A 25,871-nucleotide genomic window follows, 5' to 3' on the forward strand; every position below is an offset into this window, starting at 1 on the left:
CCCACACCACAACATACACCACCCCTCCCGCCCCCACCGCCCACAATCAACCCCAAGCACACCCTCCCACAACCAACCCCAGCACCCCACATTTTTATAAATTGTGTGTTCAGACATTGTGAAACCTGGTTTGGTTGTGATGTTGTTTTGCAGAATAAAGGCAGATAGTAATGTACAATAGCTTTGTGTCCTTGCCCCCTGTCAATGTGAGACTACACAAAACGGCTTTGCCTCGAGCAGCACCGGAGACTTTGAGACAAACAAGATGTCTCTTACAGTATTGGTGTGTGTTCTAGGGTTCGCCCCACTGTTACAGAATTAGCAGTGGAGCCTCGCGCCTCGGCGCTCTTAGTTGTCGAGGGAATTGACACACAGCTCTTGCATACTTTTACAGGTTTAAATACTGTTGTGATAAGCTACATCGTCTAAGCACAGTGTTAGTGGTTTAAATGCCACTGCTAAAGAAAATCTCATCAGATGGCGTACTGTTAAAGTCAGAGGTTTATTCACAGCATTGTTCTGCACACAAGAAGGCCGTGGTCCAGCCGGTCACCCGTCAGAAAACTAAACTGTATTGAACTATCAATTGGACACGGAATCAGGCTGAGGTCTATCTAAGCAACAGGGGTGTTTGTGTTATATGGCCAATATTCCATGGCTAAAGTTAGTTCTTTTGTACAATACACCCCAGAGTGCCTGGGTACGGCCCAGGGCCAGGGTATATAGGTCATAAACCACAGACCCCTGGGATGTTTTATTGCTATTTTGAACTGGTTAACAACGTAGTTAAAAATAGACACCCCCCCCCCCCTCCCCATCTGTGTTGTATGGTCTGATATACCACAGCTTCTGAACCAGTCAGCATACTGCCTTTCTGAACAGTCGTGATGCTCTCTAAGTTGGGGAACACTTCATTTTGAGAGAACCAAAAGGGTCTGTATAGATGGTCTACAGATTACTTACTGAATATCAGTAACATGTTAACTACTAACCCTTACCTCTAACCTAATCTTAACCCCAAATCTTGTTGTACCCCTAACCTTAGCAAGAATTCGCTTTCAGCAGATAGTTGGTTGATAGTAATACTATCTATAAGACATCTACAGATGGAAATTGGGACTCTGAAAATAAATTGCAACCCTCAGTTGTGACTCATAAGCTGCGATGATGCTCGACCACACTGAATCCACCTGGTTGAGAACATTGATGTGTAAGTGTTGAAGTGGAACCGGCGGTCTGTCCCACAGGGGGGGTGAGGCTCCGTCAACAGTAGTCAGAGTAGTCCTCTTCTACATAGTTTGCCGGAAACAGGCCAACCTACAGACACAGACAGACAGACAGTAGTTAGCAAGAACAGGCTGAACCTACAGACGGACACTAGTTAGCTGGAGCAGGCCGAACCTACAGACAGACCGTAGTTCGCAAGAACAGGCTGAACCTACAGACGGACACTAGTTAGCTGGAGCAGGCTGAACCTACAGACGGACACTAGTTAGCTGGAGCAGGCTGAACCTACAGACAGACACTAGTTAGCTGGAGCAGGCTGAACCTACAGACGGACACTAGTTAGCTGGAGCAGGCTGAACCTACAGACGGACACTAGTTAGTTGGAGCAGGCTGAACCTACAGACGGACACTAGTTAGCTGGAGCAGGCTGAACCTACAGACAGACAGTAGTTAGCTGGAGCAGGCTGAACCTACAGACAGACAGTAGTTAGCTGGAAGAGCTATGGAGACAGGGTTAATGGTTTGTGTGAAGAGAAACGTGCTAGTTTCTTATGACAATGTGCCTATCTTTAACTGGACACTTGATTACCACTTTCTTGATGACTCATAACTTGGTCTCACCTCTGATGTGAAGCCTGGTCCGTGGTTAACCCACAGTTATCATCAGATGACTGAAATAGTTCTCACCTAGTAGTGTTAACATGAATGCACTAACACTTAAGAGCTCCAACACAACTCATTGCAGTTCATTAGCTGTAACTGTCCCAAACACCCAACATAATGGACAGACTGGTTATTAGTGTGCTGTGTAAGAGCTGTCAGGTGGATGGTGTGTTGTCACCGTTTCCAAATGTGTCTACGCTGTGCTTAGCAGTTGCCACATACAGTAACGTGTGTGTGACTGACTGTACGGATCATGGGTGTGTGTGTGTGTGACTGAATGTACGGATCTTGGTGTGTGTGTGTGTGTGTGACTGAATGTACGGATCTTGGGTGCGTGTGTGTGTGTGTCTGAATGTACGGATCTTGGGTGTGTGTGTGTGTGTGTGACTGAATGTACGGATCTTGGGTGTGTGTGTGTGTGTGACTGAATGTACGGATCTTGGGTGTGTGTGTGTGTGTGTGTGTGACTGAATGTACGGATCTTGGGTGGGTGTGTGTGTGTGTGTGACTGAATGTACGGATCTTGGGTGGGTGTGTGTGTGACTGAATGTACGGTTCTTGGGTGGGTGTGTGTGTGTGTGACTGAATGTACGGATCTTGGGTGGGTGTGTGTGTGTGACTGAATGTACGGATCTTGGGTGTGTGTGTGTGTGTGTGTGTGTGACTGAATGTACGGATCTTGGGTGGGTGTGTGTGTGTGACTGAATGTACGGATCTTGGGTGTGTGTGTGTGTGTGACTGAATGTACGGATCTTGGGTGGGTGTGTGTGTGTGACTGAATGTACGGATCTTGGGTGGGTGTGTGTGTCCGTCCTTACCCGTCCGTAAACCTCTCCTTTCCACCACCCGTTGTGGGCCTTCTTGGAGAGGACCTTGACCGTGTCGCCTTCCCTCAGGGACAGCTCTGTCCGGTCTCTGGCTGAGAAGTCGTACCTGGCCCTCGCCGTGCTGAAGGAACGCATACTGCCCCCTGCAGGACACAGAGAGTTGGCGCGTGTGCGGAAACCCGTGGAGCCAGATTTACGGCCTGGGAGAAAGCTCTAGGCTGCTGAGTGCAGACGGTTCCCATAGATGGCCCCACAGAGGAGCCCCCTGGACCATTTAGTCATCACTGGAACCTCAGCTGGATGAATCACGAATGTCACATGGGAATCAGCAGTTTCAGCAGCCTGTCATTCTACTACCGTCCAGCAGGGGGCTGTCCCCCTTGGAAACCACAGACAATATTCTAAGTGTGTGTGTTGTGTTTGTGTACCTGGCGACGGTGCGTTGGGGGTTGCGTTGCTCTGCTCGGGCTGTTTGAAAGGTGTTTGGAGGGTGGTGTCCACATCCTTGAAGTACTCCTTGAGAGAATTCTGCTGGTAGTGCTGAACCATCTCCTGTCAGGAGGGGAGGGGAGAGGAGAGGTGGGGGGGAGGGAGGGGTGGGGGGGGGATAGAGGTGGGGGGGAGGGAGAATGGAAGGAGGGATGAAGATTCAAATGATCAAAGTAAAACATAATACATGAACAAGATGAAGGGAAAACAATGATGAGAGGAAGAGAGGGATGGAAGGAGAGCTGAAGATGCAAGGTAGAAAGAGGAGGGATAAAGGAGAAGATAATGGAGTGATAAAGGACAGAGAGGAACAGTTGGAGGACTTACAATGATCCCTTTAAAGGCCTTTTTGTCATTGATGCGGTAGAGGCCCTCTGCTGATGTGATCTTGATGTGTCTGATGTCCATGTTAAACCTGGAGAAACAGGAAGTGGGAGTGTTTTTGGGCCTTTTAATATGATCGTCAGACAGTGCCTTTCTGATTGGCCGGCAGGATTAAGGAGGTGTTCTCACTTGAGGCTGATGGCGAACTCTCCTCCGTCTTTCTGGCGGACCAGAAATGTCCCATCCGATCGTGAAATTAGGAGGTTTTTCGCTGCTGAGCGGTCCATGTTCCCCGCGAACCTAGAACCCAAATCTGATAAATTACCTAACCTAGAACCAACAGTCCAGGGCAATTAGGACATTTCCAAATTCAGACCACTGCATTGTAGCCCGATTCCTATGAAACGCGGGTCAAACATAGATATAAAGCATAGATTTATTCTGACTTATTCCGATGTACAGGGGCTCTATGACCTCCACCTTATCTAGTGTTCTATTGTCTACGCTGTCAAACATATCCATAAGTGACAATACATGTCCTCATTACTCACCACTGGAAATATGATAGGTCAGGGGTCGATTTCTGGGGGCAGAGGTAAAGGTCAGGTGTCAAAGAGAAACCCATCAATCAAAGAAATTTGTAGACATCACGTCACTTTTTGCTGTTATATTTACGTTGATAGCCGGTTTATCGAAAGGGTTTTCAATATATTGCCAATATAACATGGCTAAGTGCTGTGTCCAGGTACTCTGCATTGTGTCGTGCTTAACAACAGTTCTTAGCTGTCGTATATTGGCTGTATACCACAACATGCCTTATTGCTTAAATAACCGCTTCCCGGGTTATGTTACACAGAGCATATGGAACAAAAGTCTTAGGGTGAAGACCTTACAAAAGTCAATTATCTGTCATCTTTTGATTACAGGTAGTTAAAATAATGCGAGGTGTTAGTTGATTATATGAACAAACACTTGTACATCCGACCTTCCACATGGTAATTCAAACGAGAAGCTCATCATCAGCTAGTAACCCACAACACAGACGTGTGCTATCAGTCTTCCTTTAATGAGGCAGCTAGCTGGGGTTCAAATCTTTGGATCACCAGGTTTAATGGAAACCGACCTGTCGTCAGTGTCTATCCATACATCTCTGATGCGCTGCGGCCCTGCAACCAGTTGGCGACTGGTGATTGGGCTCTTAAGACTTGCTTGGAAAGGTGTTGCAGAAGATGACTGAGCCAATGCCTATCGGCGTAAGGGGCTCCTCCAATAATTCTCATTGGCTAATGAAGGCCACGTTTTTTTTGTAGACGTTATCGATGGGGTTTCTGCACTTATGGGGCTTGTTGAGTGTTTAAAACCGGTGTTATTCACTGATACAAATACTATTCTGATCCTAGGTCAGTTTTTAAAACCAGTGGTACTCACAGATGAAGACTATTCTAAACTAGGTCAGTGTTTAAAACCAGTGGTACTCACAGAGATGAAGGGCTTGACCTTTCTGCAGGGGAACCAACCAGTCTGACCAATCATCACGTTTTTTCCCTGAGTCACACACACACACACAACGGACCAATCAGAGGGCTAGAGTGACATCCTGTCTTACAGAGCCTTCTGAATAATGTAATTGTGCAACACAGTAATAATTTACCACACAGTGCCTTTTTAAATGGTAACTACTCAATGATCAGCTGAAAATGACTTGTCAGGTTTTCAAACAAAAGACTGGAGATGCGGGGGAGGAGAAGAGGGGAGAAGAGTAGTGAGGCTGAGAGGAGGTGAAGAGGGGAGAAGAGTAGTGAGGCTGAGAGGAGGTGAAGAGGGGAGAAGAGTAGTGAGGCTGAGAGGAGGTGAAGAGGGGAAAAGAGTAGTGAGGCTGAGAGGAGGTAAAGAGGAGTGGGTGAGAGGCAGGAAGAGGGAAGAACGATATATTACAGAAAAGGAAGAATATCAAAGAGATATCTCCTTCCTTCACACACTACAGGAAGCCTGCTAGGCCTGGTGTGTGTACGTGTGCGTGTGTGCTTCACCTCCCACCACTGTAGGTCGGCCTCTGCCTTTGTCAGTTCGATGACATCACCCATAGAGAGGTGCAGGGGTTGGCCGAAGGCTACAGGGGGCGGGGGCAAACCGTAGTATTCTTCACACACCTCCATCTTAGGAAAACCTGAAGAACAAAGCGGGGGGGGCAGAGAGCCAGAGAACAATATACACAGAGAGAGAGGGAGAGACAGATGGAAAGGGGTGGGGGGGTAAGTGTTTTAAGATCAGCTGAAATCATTCATATCATATGGAAATCTATTTTAAAATTATATCATTCTAGTTTGTCCTATTTCTAGGATCCTTACCAGGCCCGGCTGGTCTGTGAGGCCCGGACTTCTTATTCTGAAGTAACAAGACAGATCACAGATTACAACCCACTAGAACAGACATGCACATATAAAACCCAAAAGAACAGACACCCTGATATACAACCCACTAGAACAAATATGCCGATATAAAAACCCAATAGGACTGACACACTGATATTCAATCCACTACACCAAATACGCAGATATACAACTCAATAGAACAGACACCGTAATAAACAACCCACTAGATGACAGATTACAGGAAGAGTCACAAATCACAGATACAAAACCAACTAGAACACACAGATCCCAGACAACGTTGTAAAGCTGTCCCATGAAGAGCATCTGAGAGCAGTCTTACCTTTTTTAAGGTGCCTGAATATTCTGAAATACAACACAAAACGCAGGTAAGTACACATCAAAACACACACACACACAGGGTCCGAAATGAACACCCGCCAAGCGCCAAATGCGAGTACATTTCTGAAGGCTGTACGCCACACTGGCGGGTGAAAGGTTGTACTTAAATAGTAATGTAATAAAATGCCATGATGGCTTGTAGGAAATTAGCTACAGTACTCCTCCAGCTATCCGCGGTTCCACATTCGCGAACTCAAGTATCCGCGGAAATCTTATAAAATTCAAAAAATGCGCTAATTTCAAACATCCAAGCGTCGATCCGGTTAATTGCATGAAGTCTTTCTATTAAAAAAACATAAAAACTAATTGTTTTATGTCTATTTAATGTATTTATAAGTGTTTTATATCTTTGCACTATAATCATGTCGCCGTTTATAGTGACATGTTGAAAGACATAAAGAAACAGTTGCCAATCACAATGTTTTTACAATATTATCGTACAATAAGACCATGGAAAGGGTAATGGGGCATGTTGTGTAGGGTAACTGGGGTAATGGGGCATTTGTGTAGGGTAACTGGGTTTTAGGGGGTGATTTTTAAGGTTGCGTCACATATCCGCGATTTTCCACATCCGCGAGGGTTCGCAGAACCGATTCCTTGCGGGTACGAGTGATGTACTGTACTCGTGTTTGCATTACATTCAAATCGACCCGTAATCTTCGAAGGAATACGGTATTAAGGAGCGGAGTTCGCAATCCGATAGCCAATCCGGTCTTAAACTCGTTCTTCGCACCTTGGGCAGAATTGTCTGGTAGCTACTAGATAGCGCCGTAATAAGATAATAGTTCCTGTTCTGACAGTGAAAGGATATTTGATGCACGAGAAATCACCCAGACTGAAGACCTTACAGTGTCTATAAGCAGCGATGTTTACAAGTTCAGAAGTTTGCAATGGTAATTCTGCTGCCTGCGTTTTAGCTTTGTGAATAATTAGACAGGTAGCTAGATAATGGGTTCATATTTTGCCTGTAAAACCATGGAAAAAGGCAAAACAGCGTAATTCTTCACCTCTCACTGTTAGAGGGCATGAATGGAAACTACGTTAGCAAGGTGACCAACAAAGCCTAAACATTTCACTGACAAAACATTTTAATTAAATGTTAAATAATAAGTAATAATATATAATTCATTTCAATAAACCTGGGGACACAGACACCTGGGGGTCACAGACACCTGGGGGGTCACAGACACCTGGGGGGTCACAGACACCAGGACACACAAACACCTAGAGGGTCACAGACACCTGGGGGGTCACAGACACCTGGGGGGTCACAGACACCTGGGGGGTCACAGACACCTGGGGGGTCACAGAAACCTGGGGGGTCACAGACACCAGGACACACAAACACCTGGAGGGTCACAGACACCTGGGGGGTCACAGACACCAGGACACACAGACACCTGGGGGGTCACAGACACCTGGGGGGTCACAGACACCAGGACACACAAACACCTGGAGGGTCACAGACACCTGGGGGGTCACAGACACCAGGACACACAAACACCTGGAGGGTCACAGACACCTGGGGGGTCACAGACACCTGGGGGGTCACAGACACCTGGGGGGTCACAGACACCAGGACACACAAACACCTGGAGGGTCACAGACACCTGGGGGGTCACAGACACCTGGGGGGTCACAGACACCTGGGGGGTCACAGACACCAGGACACACAAACACCTGGAGGGTCACAGACACCTGGAGGGTCACAGACACCAGGACACACAGACACCTGGGGGGGAGGGCAGACACCTGGGGGGACATTCTGGTCATACCTGAGTTGCGTCCGCAGGCTGGTACTCGTCCAAGACATTCTTTATGAGCGGCCATTTTGCAACGAGTACAACGATAACCTTGGAAGAATATCCCCCTGAACCAGAGAGGAGAGAAGGAGGGAACGAGAGAAGGACGTAGAGGAAGATGGAGGGAGATGAAGAAGGAACGAGAGAAGGATGTAGAGGAAGATGGAGGGAAATGAAAAGAAGTAGATTGTGAGTCTCCAATGCATCTTCACATCTTGATAATAATCTTGATCTTTCTATCCAGTAAGAGTCCTGGAGTTCTCCAGTCGCAAGCCTGTCCAGGCGTAGTGACACTGTGTGTGTGTGCGTCTATGTGTGTGCATGTGCCTGCGTGTGTGTGTGTGCCTGTGTGTGTGTTGTGTTGTTGTGGTGTGTGAGTGCGTGTGTGTGTTGTGTTGTGTTGTTGTGGTGTGCGAGTGCCTGTGTGTGTGTGTGTGTGTGTGTGTGTGTGTACCTCAGCAGCATGCAGCAGGCCTTGCAGCAGGTGGTGTCTTCAAAACAGTGCATCTGGAAGTCATGATTGTTGGCTGTGCAGTTTTCTGGACACATGTTGGACCTGGCAAACAGTCAACCAATCAGCCAGTCAACCAATCAGCCAGTCAACCAGTGGACCAATCAGCCAGTCAACCAATCAGCCAGTCAATCAATCAACCAGTCAACCAGTGGACCAATCAGCCAGTCAACCAATCAGCCAGTCAACCAGTGGACCAATCAGCCAGTCAACCAATCAGCCAGTCAATCAATCAACCAGTCAACCAATCAACCAGTGAAACGTCTGTTGTCAATCGATCAAGTCAGTCAAACACTCTGTGAATCTAAAGACACATGGTGCTTACCACTCACCAACACACACACAAACACACGCACACACACACGCAAACACACACACTCTGGTGTCAGACTCACAGTGCCATCTCAAACTGCTCCAGCCACTTCTTCTTCAGGTCTCTGGTCTTGAAAAACAGGTCATATCCAGCCTTCCCATAGCTGTCTATGAGTAGGAATGAATGGGACCACTACACACACACACGCACGCACACACAATAAATATGTTAGTACCAAATATGCATGGAGGAGAGAGGGGACGGTGGAGGAGAAAAAGAGCGTATACCTTTTTGTTGTCCTTCTCCGAGGTGGTCTCGTCTCTTAGCTGGTAATTCTGCAGATCAATAGTCTCCTTCAGTTCCATGGTCTCTCCACTCTTCTTCTTACAGACAAACATGGCCTTGTCAAACAGGAACGAATACCTGACACAACCACCCACAAATCAATCACTGTAAAACCAAACATGCACGTGTGTACCTCGGCAAACAAACAAATGCACACACACACACACACACACACACACATGCATGCACACACACACACACACACCTGTCCTGTTTCGACTTCTTCTCTGTGGAGCAGATCTTGAGTTCTCCGTCTATCTTGGGCCGTCCATACAGAGCCAGGGACTGGGTCATATTCTCTATGGACAGCTGGAAGGTGGTGATCTGCTTTATGATCTCATTGTCTCTCTTTACCTCATTCACACACTGGGCCAGGTCCTGCAACACACACACACACACATACAGACAGACAAAGGGTGGATTTAAGGTGTGGATAAAGGAGGAAATTATAGGGTCAATTCAGTGGTAAAAAGGGTTTGATGAAGGGGTGAATTTGTGGTAAATTAAGGGTGAAATAAAGGTGAATTAGGGGAAATTAGGGGGTTAACCAAAGATAAATGAAGGAAGTAAATGTAGTGGTCGACTCACTCTCATGGCGTCTAAAGCTGTACGAAGGTTTTCTTTCTCTGTTGCACTAGTGGTGTGTTTCACTAGCTCCTAATTACACATACAGCACACATTATTATACAATACACACACAGACACACAAACACACAATTATACAATACACACACAAACACACATTATAATGCAATTCACACCCAAACAAACACAAATTTTTATACAATACTCACACACCATTAACATTTTGCCACATAATGTTGATGAAACACAAAAGTTATATGAATGTAACAGTGGCGTGTGTGTAACAGTGGCGTGTGTAACAGTGGCGTGCGTAACAGTGGCGTGCGTAACAGTGGCGTGCGTAACAGTGGCGTGTGTGTAACATTGGTGTGCGTGTAACATTGGTGTGTGTGTGTAACAGTGGCGTGCGTAACAGTGGCATGTGTAACAGTGGTGTGTGTAACAGTGGCGTGCGTAACAGTGGCGTGTGTGTAACATTGGTGTGTGTAACATTGGTATGCGTAACAGTGGCGTGTGTGTAACATTGGTGTGTGTGTGTGTAACATTGGTATGCGTAACAGTGGCGTGCGTAACAGTGGCGTGCGTAACAGTGGCGTGCGTAACAGTGGCGTGTGTGTAACATTGGTGTGCGTGTAACATTGGTGTGTGTGTGTAACAGTGGCGTGCGTAACAGTGGCATGTGTAACAGTGGTGTGTGTAACAGTGGCGTGCGTAACAGTGGCGTGTGTGTAACATTGGTGTGTGTAACATTGGTATGCGTAACAGTGGCGTGTGTGTAACATTGGTGTGTGTGTGTAACATTGGTATGCGTAACAGTGGCGTGTGTAACAGTGGTGTGTGTAACAGTGGCGTGCGTAACAGTGGCGTGTGTGTAACATTGGTGTGTGTGTGTGTAACATTGGTCTGTGTGTGTAATATTGGTGTGTGTGTAACATTGGTGTGCGTACCTGGAGCAGGAGGTGATATTTTAGGACTCTCTGCATGGGAACCATTAGTAGATCACGTAGAGAAAATCTCCCATTGTTAGCCCGGTTAGAACACTCCTAGAAAGGGAACAGATGGGGTAGAGATTTAGGAAGAGATGGGGTAGAGATGTAGGAAGAGATGTAGGAAGAGTTGTAGGAAGAGATGGGGTAGAGATGGGGGAGAGATGTAGGAAGAGATGGGGGTAGAGATGGGGGTAGAGATGAGGGTAGAGATGGAGGAAGAGATGGAGGAAGAGATGTAGGATGAGATGTAGGAAGAGATGTAGGAAGAGATGGGGGAGAGATGTAGGAAGAGATGGGGGAGAGATGTAGGATGAGATGTAGGAAGAGATGTAGGAAGAGATGGGGGAGAGATGTAGGAAGAGATGGGGAGAGATGTAGGAAGAGATGGGGGAGAGATGGGGGTAGAGATGGGGGTAGAGATGAGGGTAGAGATGGAGGAAGAGATGGAGGAAGAGATGGGGTAGAGATGTAGGAAGAGATTTAGGAAGAGATGTAGGAAGAGATGGGGTAGAGATGGGGTAGAGATGTAGGAAGAGATGGGGTAGAGATGTAGGAAGAGATGGGGTAGAGATGGGAGAGAGATGGGGGAGAGATGTAGGAAGAGATGGGGAGAGATGTAGGAAGAGATGGGGGAGAGATGTAGGAAGAGATGGGGGAGAGATGGGGGTAGAGATGAGGGTAGAGATGAGGGTAGAGATGAGGGTAGAGATGGGGGGACGAGATGGGGGGAGGAGATGGGGCAGAAATGGAGGAGAGATGGGGTTAGATATGAGGGGAGAAATGGAAGAGAGATGGGGGTAGAGATGGAAGACATGGGGGTAGAGATTAAGGGAGAGATGAGAGCAGATATGGAGGAGCAATGAGGGTAGAGATGTCTACTGACTTTTTGAAAAACTAATTATTTGAACTTATTTGAACTGGATGAACATAATAGACAGGCAGATTGAGAGTGAGAGTTCTGCGTAGATCCTCAGCTTTTCTTAAGAGAAGTCAAGGAGAAAAATGTGTTTTGTGAAGACCTCAGCTCTGTGAAGTTATCTCACCTCTAGTTTCATCCTGACATCCTCCTTCATGGTTGAGATCCTGTCCAGGTGTTTAGTGGCTGCTTCTACTTGACTACAGTATCTTCCATACGGCAACAACCTGTGTAGAAAACAGGACAAACAAGGATTGTCCCACAATCACACATCGTTATGCCCTGCCCTGCCCTGCCCAGTTAACAACGTTGTGCCTTGTGCGGCACCCAGGCTAGTTCACAACGTTGTGCCTTGTGCAGCACCCAGGCTAGTTCACAATATTTCCTAAATGCATTTCTATGGTAGTTTCATTTAGTATGCTGTGACCAGGGTAAATGAGTAATTAACAGACCACAGGGTTCTCTGTTTATCTGTTGAGGAGATCTTAGCTTGATCAGAGAATGAACTGGCATCTGTTCTGTGTTCAATGTGTGAGTAATATGAGTAGGGGGCGTGGCCAGTGTAGAAGCTACAAAGAGGCCTGTCGTACCTAGATTCTTTGATTACTCAGAGTGCCGTCATACTAGCTGGCCGTATAACGATTATCCCATGCGCATGCGCCTTTACAGGACTTTGGACTCAAGGCCGATATACATTTATTTTACGCGGTGTACAGATAGAGACAGAGAGATTCAGAGATATAGAGAGAGATCGAGAGATGGAAAGAAAGAATGAAGAGATGGAAAGAAAGAGGGAGAATGAGAGAAGGCTAGAGAGGTGGAAGATGAGGGAGAGACAGAGGGGGAGGGGGGTAAGCTTCTCTACCTCTCTTTGTAATTGATGAAGACCTGGAAGAGGTTCTCTGCCCCAAAGGTCAGGATGGATGTCTGGATGTCTCCCAGCAGACTGCGATGAGTCTCTGCAAGTTCCTGCATGACACGAGCCAAAGGGAAATCATGGTTATTCACACAGATTGTCTCATTGAGATGGAAGATGGCAGCATGGAGGGGAGGTGCAGGGCAGTAAGGGGAGAAATGTGTATTTAAGACAATATCAACACCACAGTAAACCAGCAACAATCTAACTACAGTGCACTCCACGACTATTGGCACCCCTAGTAAAGACGAGTAGACCAGAAAAGCCTAGTTCAGCTGGGCCGCAATTAGAATTGATGAATGTTAAAGCCCTCCCTGGATTTGCACCTGGGTCTCCCACATGAGAGGTTGTGTCTTTAACCACTACATCACACAGCTATATTTTTACTGAGTGTCGGTATAGGGTCTCAACTTCAGATCATTATGTCACGTATTAACATCACGCCAAGTTTTAATATTTTGCCAGACACCATTAAGCATTGTGTTAGACCGACTAATGTCCACCACAAATAGCATCTATGAACTGTATGGCTTTTGCTACTGGCCGTTTTAACAGCTTGTTAGCCAGTAATAGGCTTAGTAGTATCTACTATCTTACTACTTGGAATAGTCATAAGAATTGAACAACTGCTAGCGAGACTGAAGATGAACTTTACAATGCCAAAGCTACATTGTGGAGAGTTTGGAGTCTGTTGAGTGTGTGGACAGGTGTCTTTTAAACAGTTAACGGGTTCAAACAGGTGCAGTTAATACATGTAATGAGTGGAGAACAGGAGGGCTTCTTAAAGAAAAACTAACAGGTCTGTGAGAGCCGGAATTCTTACTGGCTGGTAGGTGATCAAATGCGTATGTCATGCAATAAAATGCAAATTAATTTTTTTTAAATCATACAATGTTATTTGCTGGATTTTTGTTTTAGATTCCGTCTCTCACAGTTTAAGTGTACCTATGATAAAAATTACAGACCTCTACATGCTTTGTAAGTAGGAAAACCTGCAAAATCAGCAGTGTATCAAATACTTGTTCTCCCCACTGAATTTCATTTCATGGCACATGAAAGTATGTATTTCTTGTATTCATGAATGACACTGATACAATAACTATCAAAATAGGTGACATTAACTGACTTTTTCGTCAAGTGAAAACATGAAAGAATTGTGGAAACCCCTAGTCTTTTACTCCCCAATGGGTTGTGATTTAGCCTATATTACCATAAAAAGGCCTACTATAACGTAGCTACTGAAAGTTGTAACCAGCAAAGTTTTAGTCTATCTTGACCCAAAAAGCATGTACTGATGCGTACTTCGAAAATGCGCCAGAGATAGTCATAATATAACCAGAACCAGTTTTATTTTAGGCGTACTATAACGTAGCAACTGAATGTTATAGTCAGCTAAGTTTTGGTCTATCCTGATCAAATCCTAATGCATAATGTTTATTGATTGTGACGAGGCTCAAACGCGGGACCTATGGCTTGGTAGTCCGCTTCTCTAACGACTACGCTATTTAACTGTCAGTCAGTCAGTCACTTCTTTTTCACTGTAAATTCACTCAGCATGACATAATTTACTGGCAGCAGATGACGTAACCACATATATTTCCACATAAGATGATCAAACAGAACATAGAATGCTGTGGCTCAATTAGTAGGAGCATGACATAGAGGAAGATATTTAAAATATAAATAACATGACATAAAGGAAGAGATTTAAAATATAAATAACATGACATAGAGGAAGAGATTTAAAATATAAATAACATGACATAGAGGAAGAGATTTAAAATATAAATAACATGACATAGAGGAAGAGATTTAAAATATAAATAACATGACATAGAGGAAGAGATTTAAAATATAAATAACATGACATAGAGGAAGAGATTTAAAATATAAATAACATGACATAGAGGAAGAGATTTAAAATATAAATAACATGACATACAGGAAGATATTTAAAATATAAATAACATGACATAGAGGAAGATATTTAAAATATAAATAACATGACATAGAGGAAGATATTTAAAATGTAAATAACATGACATAGAGGAAGATATTTAAAATATAAATAACATGACATAGATGTAGAGATTTAACATGTAAATAACATGACGTAGATGTAGAGATTTAACATGTACATGACATAGATGTAGAGATGGTCATACCACAGTGTTGATGAAGATACTCTCTATATCGTGGGGCTGAAGGAACCTCTGGAGGGGTTTCATAAAGTGCTAGAGAGACAGATGGGAAGGAAGGAAAGAAGGAGAGAGAGAGAAGGGGTGAGGAAGAGGGAGACAGGAATTTAATGTGGAAATGCAATTCAGTGTTATCCCTACTTTACACAATGGGACAGAGAGAGAGAGAGAGAGAGAGAGAGAGAGAGAGAGCGAGAGAGAGAGAGAGAAGGAGAAATGAGGGAGAAAGAGAGAGAAGAGAGAAAGAGGGAGCGAGAAAGGAGGGAAAAAGAGAGATACCTGTAATATAGAGTCCAGTGTGTCAGTGTATTTCTCCTCTGTCAGTCTAATCTCCTGCAGGCAGCATTCTCTCTTATCCACCACCATTGTCTTCTGTTGCTGTTGACACCATAACACAACCATAATACAGCCACAGCACAAACAGAACAAAGTTTTCTGTTGTCCACCACTGTTTTCTACTGCTGTAGGGACGCCAACAACCACCATAAAACCATAACATAATCACAACATTACAAAATAGGACCATAAAACCATAACATGGTCACAGTATTACAAAACAGAACCATAAAACCATAACGTGGTCACAACATTACAAAACAGGAACACAAAACCATAAGGTTGTCACAACATTACAAAATAGGACCATAAAACCATAACATAGTCACAACATTACAAAACAGGACCTTTACAAATATTCTATCTGGGCATATCAGACTGAATTTCCATTCATTAGCTTGTTTTTGGAGCTGATTACATTGACTGTTATGTTCGGCTGTTGTTAACTGTTGAAGTGAAATCATTGTTTGGTGTTGAGTAAAACTCCAAACCTAAGTTAATTTAACTGCTACAGGTAACAGATGTAAAATAGCTTCTTCATTTCACAGCCAGAACACAGAACCCTAAAAAAGTCCATACAATAATATAACCAGAACACACAGTCCTACAAATTACCACATAATAACACAGTCAGAACACAGAAACATAAAAATGACTATAAAACAACACTGTTAGAACACACAACTCTAAAAACAACCATAAAACAACACAACCAAAACACACAACCCTTGAAACAACCATAAAACAACACAACCAGAACACACAACCCTTGAAACGACCATAAAACAACACAACCAAAACACACAACCCTTGAAACGACCATAAAACAACACAACCAAAACACACAACCCTTGAAACAACCATAAAACAACACAACCAGAACACACAACCCTTGAAACGACCATAAAACAACACAACCAAAACACATAAGCCTAAAAACGGGTTGTAAACACGGCAGCAGCAGAGCCATCCATTCTTTCTTGAACAGTGCCTACTGGTAAAATTGAATTGGTGATATAGTACCAACATTTTTTGAAACCACTAGTCCACAACACAAACAGAACAAAACCAAGAAACAATTATAACATCTCAACCAAAACACAACTATGTTTGGTGTTCTCTTACGGTCTCTTGTGGTTCGTCAGCCCTCATCAGGTCTTCATAGATCTCATCCCCCTCATTCTCTTCATCCTCCACACAGTCATACAGATCATCATCCTCATCCACCGTCTCACTGGGGAGTGAAAACAAGACAGTCATTCAAATCATCATCCACCGTCACACTGGGGAATGAAAACAAGACAGTCATACAGATCATCATCCACTGTCACACTGAGGAGTGAAAACAAGACAGTCATTCAGATCATCATCCACCGTCACACTGGGGAGTGAAAACAAGACAGACATTCAGATCATCATCCACCGTCACACTGGGGAGTGAAAACAAGACAGTCATTCAGATCATCATACACCGTCACACTGGGGAGTGAAAACAAGACAGTCATTCAGATCATCATCCCCCGTCACACTGAGGAGTGAAAACAAGACAGTCATTCAGATCATCATCCACCGTCACACTGGGGAGTGAAAACAAGACAGACATTCAGATCATCATCCACCGTCACACTGGGGAGTGAAAACAAGACAGTCATTCAGATCATCATCCACCGTCACACTGGGGAGTGAAAACAAGACAGACATTCAGATCATCATCCACCGTCACACTGGGGAGTGAAAACAAGACAGTCATTCAGATCATCATCCACCGTCACACTGGGGAGTGAAAACAAGACAGACATTCAGATCATCATCCACCGTCACACTGGGGAGTGAAAACAAGACAGTCATTCAGATCATCATCCACCGTCACACTGGGGAGTGAAAACAAGACAGTCATTCAGATCATCATCCACCGTCACACTGGGGAGTGAAAACAAGACAGTCATACAGATCACCATCCTCATCCACCGTCACACTGGGGAGTGAAAACAAGACAGTCATTCAGATCATCATCCACCGTCACACTGGGGAGTGAAAACAAGACAGTCATACAGATCACCATCCTCATCCACCATCACACTGGGGAGGGAAAACAAGACAGTCATTCAGATCATCATCCACCATCACACTGGGGAGTGAAAACAAGACAGTCATTCAGATCATCATCCACCATCACACTGGGGAGTGAAAACAAGACAGTCATTCAGATCATCATCCACCGTCACACTGGGGAGTGAAAACAAGACAGTCATTCAGATCATCATCCACCGTCACACTGGGGAGTGAAAACAAGACAGACATTCAGATCATCATCCACCGTCACACTGGGGAGTGAAAACAAGACAGTCATTCAGATCATCATCCACCGTCACACTGGGGAGTGAAAACAAGACAGTCATTCAGATCATCATCCCCCGTCACACTGAGGAGTGAAAACAAGACAGTCATTCAGATCATCATCCACCGTCACACTGGGGAGTGAAAACAAGACAGACATTCAGATCATCATCCACCGTCACACTGGGGAGTGAAAACAAGACAGTCATTCAGATCATCATACACCTTCACACTGAGTTAACCTAACTCTAACCTTAACTGAGTTAACCTAACCCAAAACTTCACCTCAATAACCTAACCTTTATGCCTAACCATAACCTAACACCTAAACCCGTGGTACATCAGCTGATCCCTAAACCAAATTCTAAGCCAGATTCTATTCTAACTCTAACCCCAAATCAGATAAAACTTCTTGTTAAAGTGAGGACCATCTCACACACGCACACACACACACACACACACAGGAACTTACTCCATCTGATCTGACAGACCGCTGTAGATCTCATCATCAGCAATGCAGCCTACTGATGGAAAAGGCCTGGAGAAACAGAGAAACAGAGAGACACAGAGAAAGAAATGAGACAGAGAGATGAGTTGCACTTCCTTAAACGACAGAGGAAGGTAAATGGAATTGTTCTAGGTATTGAACTTGGTAACTTACTGGAATCCTCTTTGGGTGGCGATGGTAGAGTGGGACAGAATGGACAAAGTTTCTATCACCTGGAACCAAGACACAGGATGAAACAGGACGGCATTGGAAGACGAGGGATGACATAGCCAGACGTTGACATAAAGACAAAATGACACAGACATGACAAACCAGATGCAGGACGTATTGCATATTGAGGTGATGTGGTTTGGCGGCGGTGTGATGTTAGGCGGGCTGACACAAGATGTCATGTAACTTAAGACTGAGGAGTTTCTGAGGTGACGGATAGCAGATGCTGACTACAGTTTTGAAGATCTTATTATCACTTCTCAGTTGACATCTCAAGATCTTATCACCTCCATTGCTCAGTCTACATCTTAAGATCTTATCCCATCAGTGTGTCAGTCTACATCTCAAGATTTGATCCCCTCTATGGGTCAGTCTACATCTTAAGATTTGATCCCCTCTATGGGTCAGTCTACATCTTAAGATCTTATCACCTCCATCGCTCTGTCTACATCTTAAGATCGTATCACCTCTAATGGCTCAAGTCTCAGAGATGAGGACTCAAGTCACATGACTTGGACTCGAGTCACACATTTTGCGACTTGTAACTTGGCTTGGTAAAAAGAGAAAAAAAGCATCACTAAACACGCAACTCAACTTCGACTTCAGCATATGTGACTTAACTTGGACTGGAGCTGTATGACTCGGGAGACTTGGTTAGATTTTCCCAGCATGTTCCTCTCATCCTCCCTCACCTCCTAGAGCGCTGCCAATCGCTCACAGACCTAGTGTTCAATGTTCTCAACACTCATCCATTGGGTGGGGGAAACTTGGTCCCATGTCTGCTCGGTCTACATCTGAAGATCCTATCCCCTCTATGGGTCAGTCTACATCTTAAGATCTTATCACCTCTATGGGTCAGTCTACATCTTAAGATCCTATCCCCTCTATGGGTCAGTCTACATCTTAAGATCCTATCCCCTCTATGGGTCAGTCTATATCTTAAGATCCTATCCCCTCTATTGGTCAGTCTACATCTTAAGATCCTATCCCCTCTATGGGTGAGTCTACATCTTAAGATCTTATCCCCTCTATGGCTCATGTCTCTGCACATGTAGACTAAGATCTGGGCTTAATATAACGTCCAGTATGACTCAGGAATTTGATCGAGACAGGAAGAAAGAGAAGGAGAGAGTGAAACTGCAGCGCTGTGAAAGAGACCGACAGAAGCAAAAGAGAAGTGAAACCCAAAAGTTGACCATGCATCAGTGAACAGAGACCACAACTGCTAAGAGACACATCAGACTGGTATCATATGAGTAAACATAGAAGTGGTTTAATAGACTCTATTGCAGGTGTCCTCAATCCTGGAGAACAGCCAGTGCTCCATTCTACCTGTAGATTTTAACACATCTGTAGTCCCAAGGGAAAGTTAAGCCTGGTCTAGAAGTCTAGAATGAAGACCAGTGGTACTCTTGGTCCTCTGGCCTGGACTAAAGAACCACTGGACTACCGTGTCCTCGCTGGAACCCAGACAGAACCTGAGTAATCCCTCTGTATGAGAACTTAAGATGCCCATCCGTGGCTGGAGTGACCTGCCTGTGGCTGGAGTTACCGGTCTGTGGCTGGAGTTACCGGTCTGTGGCTGGGGTGACCTGTCTGTGGCTGGGGTGACCCGTCTGTGGCTGGGGTGACCCGTCTGTGGCTGGGGTGACCCGTCTGTGGCTGGGGTGACCCGTCTGTGGCTGGGGTGACCCGTCTGTGGCTGGGGTGACCCGTCTGTGGCTGGGGTTACCCCGTCTGTGGCTGGGGTGACCCGTCTGTGGCTGGAGTGACCTGTCTGTGGCTGGAGTGACCTGTCTGTGGCTGGAGTGACCTGTCTGTGGCTGGGGTGTCCTCTCTGGAGATTGCCTTGGTACATTGCCCATATACCCCTGTGCCATCATCATCATCATCATCATCATCTTCTTCCGCTTATCCGGGGCCGGGTCGCGGGGGCAGCAGTCTAAGCAGAGATGCCCAGACTTCCCTCTCCCCAGACACTTCCTCTAGCTCTTCCGGGGGGACACCGAGGCGTTCCCAGGCCAGCCGGGAGACATAGTCCCTCCAGCGTGTCCTAGGTCTTCCCCGGGGTCTCCTCCCGGTGGGACAGGCCCGGAACACCTTCCCAGGAAGGCGTTCCGGAGGCATCCGAAACAGATGCCCAAGCCACCTCAGCTGACCCCTCTCGATGTGGAGGAGCAGCGGCTCTACTCTGAGCTCCTCCCGGGTGACCGAGCTTCTCACCCTATCTCTAAGGGATCGCCCGGCCACCCTGCGGAGAAAGCTCATTTCGGCCACCTGTATCCGGGATCTTGTCCTTTCGGTCATGACCCAAAGCTCATGACCATAGATGAGAGTAGGAACGTAGATTGACCGGTAAATCGAGAGCTTCGCCTTGCGGCTCAGCTCTTTCTTCACCACGACAGACTGATACATCGACCGCACTCGTGAACAAGACCCCTAGATACTTAAACTCTCCACCAACCTGAAGTTGTGTTGAATACAAACGAGTGTGAGTGATGGGGCTCGGCTGATGGTTGAGGCTGTGTTGTGGGTAGTTAGTTTAGAGGAAGGCGAAATTAGTAGATGTCTACTGCTGTGCGAGGGTCGTATTGAGAAACAAGCCATGTTCCTGTAACTGGGCCGGGCTACAGTAACCCTGGCGACACATTGACAGGAAGTAGCAGACTGTGAGGTGGCAGAACAACGTCGATCCCCTGGGGTGGGGGTGAGGGTGGGGGTGAGGGTGGGGGTGGGGGATGTGGGTGACCGACATGAAGAGAAAAGAGTGAAAGAGAAAGAGATGTGGAGAGAGAGGGGTCGTGAAAGATCAGATGAGGTGAAAAACACCAACACACAGACATCTCATACACAGTATACACACACACACGAAGAAAGGCAGGTGGTACCTTGCCGAAGTCTCTGACATCAAATAGGTCGAAGGCCTCAAAAAGTTCTGTTTTCTTCAGGTGAAACTTGTCCTGACACACTCCCAGGAACGTACGGATGTTCTTTAGACACAGGAACTACAGGCAACCAATCAGAATAGGATATTAACTACAGGCAACCAATCAGAATAGGATATTTACTACAGGCAACCAATTAACCGTTTGCAAACGGGTGGTAAACATATTAGATAGTTGGATAAGAGCATTATAACATATAATATACAGTAATGTACAGATGATGCACACATTTACTGTTTCCGTGTATCAAATCTAGATGAAGCAGAGCCAAGAGCAGCATAGCGACATATATATGTCTCACACAGAGATCCGTATCTCATATATATATATATATAGAGCTCCGAATTTCTTTTAGAGAACACTGCACCTTATTCCTTTCCAAAAGAGTCAAAAAGGAAGGTTTTGAGTGAGGTACCAAAGGGTTAAAATTAAGAGACCACTGCAAATTGAACACTTCTGTTCTTCACTCAAAACTTTCCTTTTCAACTTTTTTGGAAAGGAAAGAAAAAGGTGCAACGGTCTCTTAATTCTTTCTGGAGCTGTATGCATATATCAGTTTTGTTTTTGTGTCCAGACAGAAACAGACGCCTGGCCTCCATTTGCCGGGTGAACACGGAGTGACCGGAGAAAGCTAGGCTGTCATGAAACAGACATGAAAACCAAAAGTACAGTGCTCATTCAAATACTGTCGACAAGCCGCTCAGCAGGCACAAATGCATGGCCAGATTTGCATAACTTCCTGCCACAGCAGTGTGTGTGTGTGTGTGTGTGTGTGTCACCTCAGCGATGTTAAATAGGGAACTCTAATTCTAGAAAAGGAGAAATGTTTTTTGTGATACATTTCTGACAGACTGTGATACAAATTGACACACACAGACATACACACTCACTCACTCACACGCACAAAGACATACACAGACACAGATGTGGACTCCTCTTGTAGGACTGGAACGACTACTTCCCTGTGTAGTTATGCAAAGTCTTTGACAGTCAAAGTGTGTAAGATGGATGGAGGACTCCAATCACAGGATGTTTCTTAATAAAAATTTGATAATGTAGGATTCCCCAGAATTACACACACCGACACACAACACACACTTACTGTTACACAGCACAGTGAAACCGGTTATGATCAAACACAAGTGTGGGAACATCGAACTTGATTTTCCTACTTCTATAAATCCTACCCCTAACCCTAATTATTAATGCCTAACCTTACTCGTTAATGCCTAACCCTCACCCTAATCATTAATGCCTAACACTAATTGTAAACCTAACCCCAACACCAATCATTTATGCTTAACCCTAATCGTTAATGCCTAACCCTAACCTTTAATGCCTAACCCTAATCATTAATCCCTAACCCTAACCTTTAATGCCTAACCCTAACCTTTAATGCCTAACCCTAATCGTTAATGCCTAAACCTAACCTTTAATGCCTAACCCTAATCATTAATGCCTAACTGATGCCCAACCGGTCCATGTATTGGATGTACACAGAGCCAGCAAACCTGAATCAATTTCTCAAATAATTAGTTGAGTCCTTGGCTGCTTGATTCGGGTGAGCTTGTCCCATTGTTGTGGGCTGTCCACCAGTTGGAGTTCTTCCCCTGAAACCCAACCTGGACTTCTGCCCTGAACTATCACTTACCACAAAAAAGGGCCATTTTCTGTGGTAAGTGATAGTACCCAATGGTAAAAATGTACCCAATGGTGAACCTTTTCTGATTTAACCACAGTTGGGTTACATTTTTGTCTGTGCCGTATAGTAGTTAAGTCAGAACCACACACACACAGGACCTCTCACACATACAACACGGCGCGTGCGCGGATGTTCGCACGCTGTGACATATAAACACTCAGATTCCCATCACATGATTTTCTTATCATTTCAATAACAGAAAATGTTGTGCGCACATCACCATGGAACGGTTGCTATGGAAATGGTCTGTATGAAAATTAAGCTGGACAAAGTGTGGCGTGTGTGTGTGTGTGTGTGTGTGTGTGTTAAGAGCCTGTGTCAATGTAACTGCTTAATGGCATAGTATATGAGAAATAGTCTATGAGAAAACACCATAACTTCTGTCCATATACTCTAAATTTGCATTAATAAATGAGCTATATAAAATCTGTTTGATATTTTCACAAATTATATTATAAATACTTTGTCAAGCTCATGGCGCCCTAATTGGGCATCATACCAGGAGAAGAATGTTCTGGTCTGGATTGCTGTGACGTGAAGCTGCTCATCCCATAGCGTTTACACTAATAACAAATAATACAAACAATGCGCCCACTCATGATATACTTTCTGCCAGATAAGCACTTTCATCACATTCTTAAGTTGGGGACACACTGGGGAATTTCATCTGGTGGCGTGTTTAGGATCGGTTGAAGATGCTGTCGGAGCGAAAACGTGTTCACACACCTGTGTGTATGTGTGTCTAGGTGTGTGCGTGTTACCTGGGACATCTGCGGGCGCAGGTTGATCTCCCGGAGGTTGATGGCGTGGGGCAGCAGGTTGTTGAGCAGCTGACAGAGCAGGACTCCGTCCCTCAGGGCTTGGGCGAGCTCGCACACCTGGGCACTGGCCCATGTCACCCTGTGGCTCTCCGGGAGCACCCGGCACTCTATCAACCAAACCGCACACTGACGCCACAGCTCCATGGTGACCTGGACACAACCACAAAACAACCGTGAACACCTTCAGCCACACAGCTCCATGGTGACATGGAAAAAATAACAACCACACTGCACACTGATGCTACACTGTTGACCATTTGCTGGTACTGTACAAAATAGGAACATAACCTGACCATAACACTGTGTGACCACAATAGGAACATAACCTGACCATAACACTGTCTGAACATAACCTGACCATAACACTGTGTGGACACAATAGGAACATAACCTGACCATAACACTGTGTGGACACAATAGGAACATAACCTGACCAACTGTTTCTATAACTGTTTCTAGATCTGTTTATGAGTTGATTTGTATGACTGATTCTAGGCCTGTTTGTATGACTGATTCTAGGCCTGTTTGTATGACTGATTCTAGGTCAGTTTCTAGGTATGTTTCTAGATGTGTTTCTAGGTATGTTTATATGACTGATTCTAGGTTTGTTTTTAGATCTGTTTCTAGGTCTGTTTCTGGGTCTTTTTGTATGACTGATTCTAGGTCTGATTCTAGGTCTGGACATCAACAGGTCACATAATTAGTACGCATGTACATTTCCTTATAAGTTCTAATTAAAATTCTTCAATAATCAATGGGTAAACATGTATCATTGATCAATGGGTAAACACGTATAATTAATCATTAAGTGTGTAAAAGTACCCCCACTTTAAAGGTACAATCTGTAGTTAAAATGAGTGACACGGTCCAAAGACTGATACATGAAACACCGATTTCCCCACTCCAAAGATCACAGAGTTTAAGACGCGGTAATAAATACAATCCTTTTAATGAATACAATCCAATTAGTTTGAAACAGTCGTGATACTAAAACCTTTAAATCTTCTGATTTTTAATAGAATGATATCAAATGCATGACAGATGTACTAACCGTCGTCTATGAGACTGTTTCTGGATCAGCTTGGCCCGTAAAGTGTGGTCATCAGCTCGGAAGCCCAGTGCAGACAAACCCAACCGACAAACAGAGCCCCAGATTCTGCTTTACTTCAACAAAACAATTCTATCGGTCTTCGAGTCTTCCTTACCCTCTTCTTTTCGTGTTCAGGTTTCTCTCTCTGTTCTTCTGTCACTTCCTCAGTTGTCCTCAGTCTTTTTTGGTTCACCTCTCCTGTGCACCTCGTCTCATCATTGTCTCTCTGTCGTTTTGTTTTGTCCTCTCACTCTGGCGCTCCGGCGTTCTTCCGTGGTGGGTGGTGCGTTCTGCAGCTTCTGCAGATGGAGGAAGAGTGTTTTAACTGCATCGCTAACCACTTCCCCTTTACACAAACACACACACATACACACACACACACACAGGCGCCGTTTAATTGGTACATGTGAACGTGTGAGAGTGCTCAGACAACCACAACACAATCCAGACTCAATCATTGAGCGAGGCAGTGTGACAGAAACTAGATCTAATATGACAGCGGGCGTATGTACTAATATTATTCTTATATATTCGTAATATTCCTTCATCACAGTGCGTGGGGATGCGTGAATCCTCCCAGTTCGGCCTGCTTCAGCACAGTGCGTGGGGATGCGTGAATCCTCCCAGTTCGGCCTGCTTCAGCACAGTGCGTGGGGATGCGTGAATCCTCCCAGTTTGGCCTGCTTCAGCACAGTGCGTGGGGATGCGTGAATCCTCCCAGTTCGGCCTGCTTCAGCACAGTGCGTGGGGATGCGTGAATCCTCCCAGTTCGGCCTGCTTCAGCACAGTGCGTGGGGATGCGTGAATCCTCCCGGTTCGGCCTGCTTCCCTGTTGCCTCTCTGGGTCCTGGGGTCGGGCGAGGGCTGAAACCTGGAGGTGATTCCCCACTGGGCTGTAGGAGGGGTGCCCTATCTCAAAAGTTCACTCGCTAACTGGGCCCCCAAGCCAGAAACGATCTGCTCTGAAGGTCGCTCTGGGCGTGTTCCCACGACGTGTGACAGGAGCTGGGTAGATCAGGGCCCTTGCGATACCGACGTTAGTGTGT

The 25,871-nt window shown here is 45.3% G+C and overlaps 1 protein-coding gene across 3 annotated transcripts; it reads right to left on the reverse strand.

Moving 5' to 3' along the window:
- Window positions 1-483: 483 nt before the first annotated feature.
- Window positions 484-25,195, reverse strand: LOC105027467 (proto-oncogene vav). 3 transcript variants are annotated; one of them, XM_029122489.2, is made up of 27 exons: window positions 24,941-25,195; window positions 23,676-23,885; window positions 21,156-21,272; window positions 18,211-18,269; window positions 18,022-18,087; window positions 16,338-16,446; window positions 15,156-15,254; window positions 14,844-14,912; window positions 12,628-12,731; window positions 11,890-11,989; window positions 10,805-10,900; window positions 9,861-9,929; window positions 9,478-9,650; window positions 9,215-9,350; window positions 9,010-9,119; window positions 8,558-8,659; window positions 8,077-8,171; window positions 6,243-6,265; window positions 5,879-5,915; window positions 5,561-5,697; window positions 5,010-5,075; window positions 4,082-4,113; window positions 3,720-3,830; window positions 3,534-3,621; window positions 3,146-3,269; window positions 2,709-2,860; window positions 484-1,317 (listed from the first exon to the last, which is right to left on the reverse strand). In XM_029122489.2, the coding sequence occupies exons 2-27, from the start codon at window positions 23,877-23,879 to the stop codon at window positions 1,264-1,266; spliced, it is 2,532 nt and encodes an 843-aa protein (XP_028978322.1). In that variant the 5' UTR covers window positions 23,880-23,885; window positions 24,941-25,195; the 3' UTR covers window positions 484-1,263. The 3 variants fall into 3 exon arrangements, with proteins under 3 accessions (XP_028978322.1, XP_028978321.1, XP_028978323.1); XM_029122488.2 differs by having other exon boundaries at window positions 24,787-25,194; XM_029122490.2 differs by having other exon boundaries at window positions 5,681-5,697; window positions 24,787-25,193.
- Between the last annotated feature and the right edge of the window lie 676 nt (window positions 25,196-25,871).

Source organism: Esox lucius, chromosome 9 (assembly GCF_011004845.1).
Source record: "Esox lucius isolate fEsoLuc1 chromosome 9, fEsoLuc1.pri, whole genome shotgun sequence".
NCBI classification, from domain to species: Eukaryota; Metazoa; Chordata; class Actinopteri; order Esociformes; family Esocidae; genus Esox; species Esox lucius.

Coding starts and splice junctions, on each gene's coding strand:
- LOC105027467 (XM_029122489.2), bottom strand. CDS start 23,879: ATGGAGCTGTGGCGTCAGTGTGCGGTTTGGTTGATAGAGTGCCGGGTG. Junction 15,255..16,337: donor CTGACGAACCACAAGAGACC/GTAAGAGAACAC, acceptor TGGTGTCAACAG/CAACAGAAGACAATGGTGGT. Junction 9,120..9,214: donor CGGAGAAGGACAACAAAAAG/GTATACGCTCTT, acceptor GTGTGTGTGTAG/TGGTCCCATTCATTCCTACT.